The sequence below is a fragment of the Boleophthalmus pectinirostris genome, unplaced genomic scaffold (assembly GCF_026225935.1).
Source record: "Boleophthalmus pectinirostris isolate CB_2022bp ecotype Guang Dong unplaced genomic scaffold, ASM2622593v1 HiC_scaffold_6, whole genome shotgun sequence".
NCBI classification, from domain to species: domain Eukaryota; kingdom Metazoa; phylum Chordata; class Actinopteri; order Gobiiformes; family Gobiidae; genus Boleophthalmus; species Boleophthalmus pectinirostris.
Window position 1 is genome coordinate 12624993 of NW_026571447.1, and position 14183 is coordinate 12639175.

The 14183-nt window shown below is 39.0% G+C and overlaps 1 protein-coding gene across 1 annotated transcript in view; it reads left to right on the plus strand.

The window, feature by feature from the left end:
- LOC110174250 (mannosyl-oligosaccharide 1,2-alpha-mannosidase IA) overlaps positions 1–8827 on the plus strand; it is a 363419-nt gene extending 354592 nt beyond the window's left edge. Inside the window, exons 10-12 of the mRNA XM_020940313.2 lie at positions 25–197; positions 5778–5893; positions 7611–8827. Coding sequence (XP_020795972.1) covers positions 25–197; positions 5778–5893; positions 7611–7746 — 425 coding nt within the window. The 3' untranslated portion in view covers positions 7747–8827. The remainder of the gene's footprint in view (positions 1–24; positions 198–5777; positions 5894–7610) is intronic.
- Positions 8828–14183: the final 5356 nt, after the last annotated feature.

The window sequence follows — 14183 nt, forward strand, 5'->3', positions numbered from 1 at the left end:
CTGTTATGTGTATGTTTCCTCCAGGCACCAAACTGGGCCCAGAGGCGTTCAGATTCGACAGTGGAGCTGAAGCCACCGCCACCAGACTGAGTGACAGATATTATATTCTCCGGCCAGAGGTCATCGAGAGCTACATGTACATGTGGAGACTCACGCACGACCCCAAGTACAGAGAGTGGGGCTGGGAGGCTGTCCAGGTGAGACACACACTCAGAACTGTCTTATGATATATTATTTGGGACTACACTATTACTACTATTACTGTTACTGCTACTATTAGTACTACTACTGCTGCTACTGCTGCTACTACTAATGATGCTACTACTACTGCTGCTGCTACAACTGCTTCTACTACTACTGCTACTACTACTACTGCTACTGCTACTATGACTACTATTCCTGCTACTACTACCTACTACTTCTACTATTACTGCTACTACTACTGCTGCTGCTACTACTACTATTGCTGTTACTACTACTACACATACTCAAAACTGTCTTATGATACATTATTTGTGACTAAACTATTACTACTATTACTGCTACTGCTAATATTGGTACTAGTACTACTACTAGTACTACTAATGCTACTGCTACTGTTGCTGCTACAACTACTACTACTACTGCTGCTACTACAGCTGCTGCTGCTACTACTGCTACTACTACTACTGCTGCTACTACTGCTACTACTACTGCTGCTACTACTACTGCTGCTACTACAGCTGCTCCTGCTACTACTGCTACTACTACTACTGCTGTTACTACTGCTACTACTGCTACTGCTACTACTGCTTCTACTACTGCTGCTACTACTGCTTCTACTACTGCTGCTACTACTGCTACTACAGTTGCTGCTACTACTATTGCTACTACTACTACTGCTACTACTGTTACTATTGCTGCTTCTACTACTACTACTACTACCACTATGTATTACAACATAAATAGTTTCTCAGGTCATAAACAATGTGATACAGATTTTTTTTTAAAGCATTTTAAACATCGTCGTCATTTGTAAAGTAGGGATGCACGATATAATGCAGGTGTATATCAGGTCCAAAATTCAAATTTTTGATGGATCAGATATGGGTTCAGTCGATATCCTATTATTTTGGGATATACATTTGTGTAATAAGACTATTTACTGGACAATGTTGGCCCAAACACCTTGTAATATTTTAAAATGTTAAATAACAGATTTTTTTTTTTTTTTACCATTTGCTGTGTGTGGAGTATGGAGATGTTATTGCTTTGCCTGGAATGTTCCGCACTATGACATGAAAGTTATCTATCTGACATTTATTCAGGGTTTTTTTTTATTGCTCAGTAATGTCTTTAAAAAACATTCTGTGTGTTAGTGTGAATGGAGTTGCTGCTCCACAAATCTGACCTGTAACCTGGCCTAATGGGGCATAGTTACAAGTTACAAAGTGTACCTTTTCATGCACTTTTTTGGTAAGTGATCTGTGTGCACTGTCAGAGAAAGGTAGAAAGGTTTTATTCAGTATCTATTTATCTGAAAGGTAGAATAAAAATGTGTGTGGTTTTTGGTTTGGAGTGAGTGGTGAAATAATGCTTTTCTGCTTTGGTGGTTAATAAATTTACTTTTACGGCAGGAGATCGGACAAGGGACAAATCGGGCACTTCAAAATGTAGTCCCTTCCAGTGACGAGTCCATTCAAGGCCCCGCCATAAATCGCTTTTTAAAACCTTTACACAACATCAGGGCCATGCTTCTTGTTACTATGGCAAAATCTATAACATAATACAGTTTATCTATCAGAAAATGAAATGTGGCCAGAGAAGATTCTTCACTATATATATGGGGGAAACAACAGGACTTCAAATGAACATTGATACATTTTTGTTCATCGAGACAGGACTGGACTTGATTATTTTGTGTGGAGACAGGAGTGGGTTGTGGAAATATTTAATTTAATTTGTATTTTTTAATTTTACATTATTATTATTATTATTATCAGTAGTAGTAGTTGTCGTTGTTGTCGTCGTCGTATTTATTTATTTCATTTTTTACACATTAAAAATGTATTTTAAAAAAATAATAATAATAAATTTGCATTGTGTAACTTTTCTGGTGGATTGTCAATCAGACGCTTTTCTCCATGGAGATGTTATTGCTTTGAATGTTTCACAGTATGGTATTCAAACTTTTTAACTCCATGGAGACCAAACCGGATCAAGTTACCAGTCAGATCTGTGGAGATGCGACCCCGCTCACAGTCAGAATGTTTGTTTTTTTCTAGGTATTTTTGAGCTATAAAACCATCTGTAATTGAATACATGTTAAGTAGAGCTGTTTAATTTCATACTGTGGAACATTCCAGGCAGAGCAATTGCATATCCATCGAAACAAGCAGGTGACGGACCCCCAACCAAAAAGTTACATAGTGCAGCTTTAAAATCAAAAGTTTAAAAAAAGAACAGACAGATTTATAAATAGACGTAGATCCATTCACCCCCTCAATTAGCTTGTACCTGCTCTAGAGATATTAGCTGGCGTTATAGGTTCATTTGTGCCAGAGGAGGTGGAGTTCACATATGAATCCTATTATTAGCGTAGCATCAGACGGGAGCGTGTTAGCTTAGCATTCAGTCAGAGGAGAGCTGACAGCGGTGACATGTGTGTAATTATAAAACACAAAGGTGGACAGAGGTACCAGCCGTTCCCCCACATCAACACAGGGACCTGACACGCCTGGGCCTTTGTTAATGAACGTGTATAAGCCAGCCTTTTGTATCAGGGCTAATAATGCGCTTATCCGCTCGGCTAGCGCAGACACTACAGCTGCTACTACTGCTATGGTCACGTTTTTCTATAGTGCTATTCCATCTTCAAGGCACTCAAAGCTCTTTATAACAAGGACCCACTCACACACTCGCACACACATTCATACACCAGTGTACGCACACACTAGGGACGAGGTGGATTAAGTGCCTTGCCCAAGGATACAACGACAGCATTCATCTGTGGGAGCTGGAATCGCACTGCCAACGTGTGGGTTAGTGGATCAGACTACTGTTGCCCGCTGAACTACTACTACTACTGCTACTATTACTGCTACTGCTACCACTAATGCTACTACTACTACTACGGCTACTATTACTACTGTTACTATTACTGTTACTGCCACTACTACTACTACTACTACTACCGCCACTATTACTACTGTTACTATTACTATTACTGCTACTGCTACGACTACCACTTCTACTAGTATTATTACTACTGCTAATACTACTAGGCCTACTGCTACTACCATTACTGCTACTACCACTACTACTGCTACTGCTACTAATAATGCTACTAGTACTACTGCTACTGTTACTACTGTTACTGATACTACTACTACTACTGCTACTACCACTACTGCTACTGCTACTACTGCTACTATTACTAATACTTATGCAACTTCTACTACGACTATTTCTACTAGTAACTACTACTACTCCTACTACTATTACTACTACTGTACTACTATTTATTTCAGTATAAAAAACTGCAATACAAAAAAACTACTACTACTACCGGGCCTGTCGACAGTAATTTGGGAGCCTGGGGCACAACACCTCACATGGGCCCCCCGCCCTTGTCATCTCCTCTGACTACTACTACTACTTCTACAACACTACTTATTTCACTTTAGTTCTTGTTCAGAGTCTGTGTTGCAGGTGTCTAAACTGTGTAGCTAACAAAACTTATCAGAAAGTTAGTTGTATGCTGTAAAAAAAAAAAAAAAAAAAGCTCTGAATGGAAATGAAAATAGTGTCATTTTTTTTAGCGAAAACATAAAATCAATAAAGCAATTTCCGAGGTGGGAAGTAAACACCAGAAAATAGTGACGCTCCTAAATATATTCAGCAGGAATCCTATAAAAATGTTCCTCTCTAGAAACATATTCTTTCACCAAAATCCACAAAAACGTTTTTCAGCATAAATGACAAGGAAAAGCATCTGAATCACAACTCCCACTCTGTCTTCACACTTCCAGTCCCCTGAGACTGGAAATACAAACTTCCCTCACAAACAGTAAAACTTACCATCTTAAACACATAAAACACCATTAAGCACACTGTATCTACTGTATGAATTTTATGATCGAGTTTTAAGCCATGTGAAAGACATCTATCTGTCTCTGTGGGGAATAGGATCATGGACAATAAAGTTTCTCTTATCTTAAACGTGCACAATATAACTTGTCTGGTGGTGTATCTGACAGCTACTTGTCTCCAAGGAGATGTTAAGCGAATTAAGCGAATGTGTTTTTTTAATGTTCCGCAATATGGTGTTAAACAAATCTTTTACATATTTTTATTGCTCCAAAATACCCTTCAAACTTTTCTTTTTACACACAGAGGCAGCTTAATTTTGTATTATTATGTAATTGTTTAACCAGGATAGTAATTGTCCCTGCATTTCAGATAGAAGTTTCTGTGTTGATGACATCGATGGAGGGATTACGTTTTGAAGTCACCGCTACTTCCTGTATTTTTGTAGCCTGATTCATCAGCCGGTTTCATTTTGTGGAAACCACCTGACCTCGCAGCATTAGGAATTATTTGACAGTAGATGGGTACTTTTTTAATTTAACCAATAACTGCTATTTGTTCGTGACGTATATAATGCACCAAATCCTGTAGGAAGGAGGGTAATAACATCTTTCCCCTTGATAAAATTCACCAAACATTCTCTTTGTTCCGGCTTTAAATCCTCAATCTTGGGAATCGTTGCCAACACAGAATGTTTGTTTTCGTCTACATCCATCTCAACCGCTTTGTTTACTGTTGTGCTGAACGACTAAAGAGACCCAGACAGGCGCTTGAGTTTGACGTCATGGCTTCACAGCTCTTCACTGATTGGCTGGTGCGCGGTCTACAACTTCCGGGGTTCTTGTAAACTGTCTAGTGTATTCCGATTCCTGACCTAGTCGCTGGAGAGAAATTAATTTGAACGGAGGCACTCGGTGGGGGCAGCTTGGCTAGATAGTTAACACCATACTGTGGAACATTCCAAGCAAAGCAATAACATCTCCATGGCATGCTCCTAGCCTAACTTGACAGATGTTGACAGTTCATCAAAACTAGAAATAGTCATACCAGAACATTATCTAAAACCTGGTACCACTTACCTTGTTTAAAGGCGTAAAGATTTTTTTGTGTGTTTTTTCTTATACTGACAAATTTCTATATTCTCTTTACTGCAATCATTTTCTAAAGCCTGTTAAAAGTATTTCTTGTATTCCATTATGTAAAATTGATTCTTGTGAGCTTTAAGACATGTTATAATACTGGTACCTCATCAAAAACATACCTGGAGTTGTTTTGTTTCATTTACATATGTTTGAGTAATCCTTTATTATTAGTCTGTCCACATCCCCAAAGCTCAAAATGCTCTGCTCCTCCTTGTGATGAAGCAGTCATTTTCAAGTTAACAGCTACCTTTTACCTTTTGGTTGTTAGAGATAGGCAATTCCAGGGCTTAAATAATCAAAATTACTCCAGTGAAGATGTATGTGTTTTAAAAACACAGTGTAGCACTTCTGTTTGAGAGAAGAACTCAGCCTAAATATGTAGGTATTTGTGTGTTGAACATGTGTGAATGGAAAAAAACACAACTCCAGGTATATTTGTGAAGAGGAAACAACATTATAACATAGATCTGAAAACAGCATAGTATGTGCCCTTTAAGAGCATATAATTCCTCTGTATTGCACCCACCTCAGCCCTTTGTTCAATGTATTCCCTTGTTTTTCCCTCAGGCCCTGGAGCAGCACTGCAGAGTGGAGTCTGGATTCTCGGGGATCAGAGACGTGTACACCACTACCGTGAGCCATGACAACATGCAGCAGAGCTTTTTCCTCTCAGAGACCCTCAAGTACGTCCCATCTCTTTTCACCAAATCGCTTTTTTTCCACCACATCTGCACTAAACGCTTATCTTCTCCAATACTGTCTCCATAACCATCTCTTCTCACCACTCATCCGTGCCTATATGCTGTTCTGCGCTCTTCATCGGAAACCCGCCACAATTTCAGCACAATTTTCCTTCCTCTAGTTGGAAATGAAAAATATTCTCCTCAAACACTGCAGTGCCTACAGATGGGCTGATAGAAGCTCGCCTCCACTGCAGGCAATTACGTGACGCAGATCTATCCGTGTGCACTGTTCGGACTACAAGTAAATGTTAAAGAGCTTTATTTTAAGGCCACGATGAGACAGGATTCAGGCTTTTAGCAGCAGCCTGTACGCAGCTCCAATTTGCATCTGCATTAACCTCAAACTGACAATCACCATAAAGTAAGAGGCTCTGTGTAGAATCATTTAACGTATGTAACCAGGCAGAAGGCGGAGGAGGGAGTTAAGGCACTAGTCTTGTGAACATTTTGTATTTAAGTTGCTTATATAAAAAGGTTTGATTGAACTGTATTAAATAATGTACATGTTATAAATGAATTTCTCTCACAATAGTAAACCTGGAGACTTTAAAGGCCCTGTATTAGGCAAAATTGACTCATGTGAGATTTAAGAATGGTGTTACTTCCTCAAAAACATACCTGGAGTTGTGTTTTGTTTCAGTCACACGTTTGAGTAATCCTGCACTATTAGTCCCTGAAAATGCTTTGTTCCATCTTGTAATGTCATATAGTGGTAGTTTTCAAGTTAACAGCTACCTTTTACCTTTTGTTTAGTAGAGATTTGCAAATCCAAGCCTGAATTCATCCAGATGATTCTAGTGAAGGTGTAAGGAGTTCAAAAACTCAGTAAAGCACTTCCTGTATTGCTGCATGACATCACAAGGTGGAACATAGTGTTTTCCACTTGAGAGAAAAAAGCAGGATTTGTGTGTTAAACATGTGTAAATGAAACCAAACTTCGGGTATGTTTCTGATTAGAAAACATTACAACATAAATCAGAACACAGTGTAATACAGGCCCTTTAAATTGTAAAAGCAGTTATAAAATATGACAGTTGTGAGACAGTGTCTATAAACAGCGATGCTAATCTCTTAGAAGACACTGATGAGACATTGATTGTTCGTATAGTAAGCTAATTTCCTTCAGTATTTTATCATCACTTAGCATGGGTAATTAACTCTCATGTCAGGACTGTCACTTCAGCATTTTTGGGATGCCTCTGCACAAGATAAATATCTGCTCTGGAAAATAAATGTCCTCATTTTTGCCAAATGGATGACGGCCAGAAGAGAGATTTCCACAATGACTCTGTTCAATAAAAGTTATTGTGGATCAGAGACGAGGCGGCCCCTCTCAGATCCAGTGCACCTGACAAGTGAGAATATAGAAAACGGCGTGCAATAAAGACGTGTTTGAAAGCTCATTTAAATGTACATACAAGTTGAGCTCTTTTACATATTACTGTCTCTATTCCCTGAGGCGCTGGTGTCATGGCAGTACTTACCTGCACAGGAAGCCTTTGAAATGCATATGATGTTTGTTTTTAAATTGCCTGATTTATTTTATATTTTCTATGAGAGAATCACTTTCTCACAGTAGAATCACAGTATGTAAACACTGAACAGCATAAGTGAAACTATGATTCTAAGGTTGATTTAATTTCCTCTGTCTGTGCAGGTACCTGTACTTGCTGTTCTCTGAAGATGACCTGCTCCCCCTGGAGGACTGGGTGTTTAACACAGAGGCCCACCCTCTGCCTGTGATCCGCAGGAGCTGTCAGCAGAGTCATGTGACACAGAGCGGCTCTCAGTGACTGGATCAGGACAGGACTCACTCAGACCTGGGCTCTGTCAGGACTCTATGGTCCTCTGCAGTCAGGGCCATGGTCCATACGCTGTGATTGTATCTCCTCTGGCCACAGATACCTCTGCTGGCTCTTCTTTTTGTGGACAATCAAAACAAACTTTCATGAAAAGAGCACCTTTTTCTTTCCTTCTTTCCTCTGTGAGGAAACTGTACTGCAGACCCAAATGTATGGGAGGAGGCTGTGGGCCATACTGTTAGAGACATAGAACCACTTGAGTTTGGCTCTTTGATTTGAACCCTCTGTTAATCTGATGAATGATTTTCTTAGACCTTTCTTGGCATTTCCTTTGTGAGTACACTCTTTGACCAAAGGTTTCTTTGCATCTATTCCCCTGTTTCTAGTAATGTGTTTGGTAAGGTTTAACAGGTAGTAAATGACTGATGTGTACTAAATATTGAAAATGTACAGACTCAATGAAATGTGAATCCCGGATCCACCTCCAAACTAATGCTGATGTCATGTTTCTCTGAAACAAGCTTGAATGAATTTTTAAAGTTGTCAGGAAAGCGGCAGTGTCTTATGCATCCAGGGACCATTTGAATATTGTTCAGTTGCATTTCCACTGTATGCTTGGTTACTTATTCTCGCTTTGCCTTTCAAAGTGATGAAGGGGCCATGTGTGCGAGCGGACCATAGTACAAGTGTAAGAAAAGGAACACAGAATGAGAGCTCTGGCTGGAGGGCTTTTCCATGTCTTGTATTTTCCGCCTCACCCTGAGCCTTTAGACTTCGCGGGGCTGCCACTGTGGAGTCCATCTCTTCTGTTGTCACTGCGCGTGGAGCGAATGTACATACTGACCCGGTCTGAGCTTGTCTTCATTTTGTGATTCTGTTTTTTTCTCAAATTCAGTGGACATTTTGTTTCGGGGTTCTTTTATGATTTGCTTCCCTCAGGTGTTTTCGGTAAAGATTTTCAGTCTAGTTAATGCTGATATTAATTAATGTTATTCTTACTGTTTGATTTAACTTTCACTGTTGAATATTTTCAAATACTGATAAAAGATCTGTGCAACTTTGTACATTTAATCTGTTGTCCTGTGATTCTTCATCACATCACTGCTCAGTTTGAAGCAGTTGAAATCAGGTCTGAGTCTGAGTCTGTGTGTATCCACCTGTGCTGACTGAGGACAGAGCCTGATAACGCCTCATTTGCTGCTCACATTTGTTTCGATGTTTGCTTGCAGGAAGTTCATTACAAATTTAATTAAAGAGGGCGTCTCGGGTTGGAGAAAGTTCCAGCAATCAGCCACAGAAAATGACTAACGGACTTCGGCCATTGCACCACTCTCTCTCTCTCTGTGTGTCAGAGCAAAGTTAATGTCATTGGAATGGTCATTTTAACACATTATAACTTCAGGAACTTCAGGAAAAAAGTTACATGATTGACACTCACTGGTAAATTGAGAAATAGATTGAAATGTCCGTTATTCAGCCTCTATTTTGCCTTTAAGAAGAACAACCTGTCCATTTATATAGGACAAGTGCCTATTAATGTGCTTGTCAAAAACAGCTTTTACAATTTTTTGTCATTTTGATGCATTTCAACATTTCAGCATGCAGCAGTGTTTGTGGGAAACTTGTTTTGGCTTAGTAATTGTTATAAAATGTTGATTTACAAATGGAAGGGTTGTGCGCACTGTTGGGAAGTAACTGAATACATATACCAAGAATATCTGAACACAAATATTGAGTATCTTTAGTTACTTTCATTCGGTGGTATGTCAGAATGTTACTTTTCTAAAATCAAAGGAATACATTGTTGTGCACACAATTTAGGCTTCAAACTGCTTGATATATATAAAGAAGATTTTTCCTTCTCCAATTAGTGATAAATAAATGTGCAATAAACATAAAGCAGTTGTAATCCTAAATAAATACTCAAATATAAAAGTATTATTAGGATACTCTGATTGAATCATTCAGATCAATTGTCACGATCAGAATGCGTTACAAAATACATTTTAATGAAGGTATTTAGTATTCTGTGTCTAAATACATTTTCAGAGTATTCTTGTCATAACTGGTTGTGGATGCTGAAGTTACTGAGATGTTACTAGATGTACTAGATTGAACCAACAACTTTTGTATTTGCGGATGGGTGAACAACACTACCACGGACCAGCCCCCCTCACTGCTATTTCAAAATGATGTATAACTTGCCTGAAAATGTGCATTATGATAAAAAAGGAAGTATTTAACAGCACTGGATATGATTGATATGACTGATGGATGATATGATTACTGTGGCCTCATGGATGGACTGCCTTACTTTAAAGCACTCCAAGTGAATTCCTCTGGACCAGCTCAGACACCGCGCACACACAGTCAGCAGGCTCAATGTCATGACTCCAAAGGGGGGTCAAACAAGGTGATGATAATGTCATTTTAAAATAATATCAGTAGGATTTAAAGTTGGAGACAGACCCTACCATAACGTTTTTGTCTTCCTCCTGTTTTTATAGATATACGAGAGTCCTCAGAAGTTTCTTTGGATACACCAGGTTTTGAGATGACAGACACAGTAAAGCCCCAAGGTAAAGTGCCTAAAGCATTGTTTCCCAAAGATGGGGTCGCAAGAGATTTTAAATTTTTTTTTTTTTTTGAGTCGCCTTGTCACAATCTTTATGTAGGCAATATACATATACATACATCTCTCTCACTTTTTCTCCGTGCACAGAATCTCCGCATACCCCGGTCCTCACTTCTTCTCTGTGCACTCCCGCTCCTCTTTCAGCAGCACCACCTTCCCTAACCAGTTTTCTGTGGGAAACACTGATTACTGTGTTTCCTCATTTAAAACTTCAGTACCATATTTTTCGGACTATAAGGCGCACATAAAATGCCTGAAAATTTTTCTGAAAAATCAACAGTGTGCCTTATGTATAATTTTGGTTGTGCTTATTGACCTCAAACCGATTTTCACATATATTCCACTGAGTCCTGTTCTTTAGTCCGACAGAAGCTGACGCATCAGCGCACAAGGAGAGCTGTTTTTTTTTGTTTTTTTTAATTGCTTATAGTTTACGCAAATTAGCGCTGTGGTTTTAAGTTTTGTTTCTGTAAAACGTAACAAATGTGCACAAAGCTGCATTAAACACATTATTACTCAATCTATAGTTGAATCCTCCTTGTAGGAAATAAAAAAAGTCTCAAGTGTCGTCCGTTTGTTTCGCTTAATTTGCTTTATAATCCGGTGCACCTTATGTATGAAAATACACAAGAGAATTCAACATTATTGATATTGCGCCTTATAATCCAGTGCACTTTATAGTCCACAAAAATACAGTAATACTAATTGTTCAGAAAGACACAATCACTAAGTCAATAATAAAATATCCTCATTAATGTTCAATAATGGTCATTTGGTATTTTGTGATTTACAAATAATGTCTGTTGACTTGGGTCGCGAAGATTTGTGTCTTTTAAAATATGGGTCCTCAGAAAAAAAGTTTCAGAAACATTGCGTTAAAGGGTCGATATTATCCCATTTTCTGATCTACTTATAATATTGTTTCCTCATTACAAACATACCTGGAGTTGCGTTTTGTTTCATTCATACATGTTTGACACACAAATCTTCATATTTAGGCTGAATTCAAGCAGAAAACACTCAACCTTGTGATGGCATGTGGTAATATAAGAGGCGCTCCACTGTGTTTTTAAACTCCATACACTGTCACTACAATTATTTGGATAATTTCAGTGCTGGATTTGCCCATTTCTACTGAACAAAACATAAAATTATCACATGGTGGAACAGAGCATTTTGAGTTTTAGAGATATAGACAGATAAAAATGTACAAATGGCAAAAAAAAAAAAAAAACACAACTCCAGATATGTTTTGAGAAGGTAAGAGCATTATAACATGGCTAAAACCTCACAAGAGTCAATTTTAGTAATTGAGTAATTTTGTTTTGCCACTTTCATGTGGGTAACCAGGGATAGTGCAATACAAGTGATGTAAAAATAAACAACCTTGGAATAACATTAACACTGTGCTCTTGCAATAGACAAGTTTAAAGTGGGAGTGAAGACATAAACCAACGCCCACGACCACATTTTAAATAGAGCTGCTACGCTGAGAATTGCCTGTGGATTAAAGAAGAGAGTGAGGGTGGAGGGGGGACATTTAAGGAGTATTGTGATTGGTCTAACAGATATCCATATGTCAAACTCTGATGTATTTGCCGATACCAAGTCCCGATCTGATACTTCTATAAAACATAGCAAAGAATAAGATCCAGGATGTACGGGGGATCAGATTGTATTGATTTCAGTGTGTAATATTAGGGCTGAACTTGTGAAAAATCAAATGTCCAAAACATTCATTTTATTAACTTTTCTAACCATTCATCATCACTGTTGAAAATCTTAACTTTTACCACAGTATGGTCTTGGAATGTGTAACTTAGCAAACTTAATGAACTGGACAAAACAGGAATCAGACCAGAATCAGATCAGACCTGAGACTAGACTCTGCACAATCTAGAGTTTGTATATTTGATATTATATGGAAGCCTGTGCATTATATTTGAAACATTTAGGCTCGTCTATGAAATCCAAATCATACAAAATCTTACCAAATAAAAATGACTTGACAGAAGCCCCACAGCCTCTCTCCCCCGGCCGCCACCACTCCCCCACACCGCCACCACATCCACAAACCCACCGCGGAGCACGCACCACAACATCGGTCCCACCGTTCAATAAACACTCCACGTCACTGTTCCCACCCTCCCCGCCAAAAGTGCCAGCTCTGCAGCTCAACGTGCAAACAAACAGCGCCGTGTGACAACGCCATCGGCCGTGCAGATGTGAACACAGGCCACAGAACCCCAGGTAACAGCGCCCAGCACAGCATGGCCCAAAAGTCACGCTAACTGGATGTCCCTGAGCAAATTCCGTGAGTCCTGTGTGCGCTGTGTGTTATATACTTATATTATTTATTCGATACCTGGTCGGAACATAACTTCCGAGTCCGGATCGAGTTCGCAGTCACGTGATCGGCGCCGATTTCCAATCACATGATCGGATCAGGACAGCCCTAGCTATTTTTAATCAGAATCATCAGGCTGTACTCAGAGCAGTCTTGTGTCATGTCACCAAGTACTTGAAATTGCAGAAGATGGAGAGATTTAGGCATTTTTGAATCTAAAGCTGACCATATACACACTTTAGCAGTGAAAAACAGGTGTATTAAGTGTTAAGCTTCACTTTAAGTACATTAAGTAAGTTAAATGTAACTGTTAGTGGTCTTGGTATAGGTTTAAATTAGTTTTGAAAGCTGAGATGTGGCAAAATGACAGTTGTTTACCTATTACACTTCTACGATGCATACAGTAAATACTATTCATTGTTAATTCCTCGATTGAATTCTACACTAATATTCTGACATATTATATTGTACTGTATTATATCTTTGACATATTGCTTAACCTTTCATTTAAAATAACAGGCTTTTATTTAACGTATAAAGTTTAATATAGTCCAAGATATTACTGATGACCTTTACAATCTTGGCCCATATGTAGTATATTTTGGCTTGAACAAAGAGACAATTATCAGTGGAGAAACAGGAAGTTAGCCATAATTCAAAACCACAGATTGTATAAAGAAGTGGACTAAACCACATCGCGTTCAGCTCCAGTCAAATTATATTCACGAGGCTCGTGGATATAGGGAGGAATTTAGAGCCAAAGTTCATACTTGGAATTCCAACTGCAAGTATCATAGCAACCAAAGAGCCAATCCGGAGTAAGGCTCTTGAACAAGGATCACCAAACTTTTTTCTCTGGGGGCCACATCATCGCACCTGACTGTGATGGGTCGGCCGTATAAGAGAAATGTATGACCCTGACGACGCAGATTATATTCTTTGAAAACCTCCACACTTTCTTTACATATCAAACAAACTGCACGGTCCTTACACTGAACTGTTCTTTGAAAACTCGGCACTCTCGTACTTCAACACTCGCCATTTTGCTGTCTTTAACTGCACTGCAGTACTCTGCCCGTGCCTTGACTGTCACTGTTTGAGCTTGTCAGGTGACAACAATCCGGCTGCAAATGTAAATACCTCATATAATTATTTAAATAGAAATAGAAATACTTCATATAATTATAAAAAATCAACAAAATACAAGATGCAGATGTGTTATTATTTGCCAAAAAGTAATTTAAAAAAATAAGCCATGACAACTTTCCTTTCCTCATAGGGCCTGAGAGGTTGGGGGTGCTGGTCAAAGGGGCATGGAGCCTGTAGTTTTATGACTCCTGCTCTTGAAGGTGAAGCCCCTTCCCAGCTGCACCACTAATTTAGCAGGGAGTGGGGGCTTAGCAACGCTGTCAATCAAGTCTCTTACTAACGGTAGATGGAGCGACC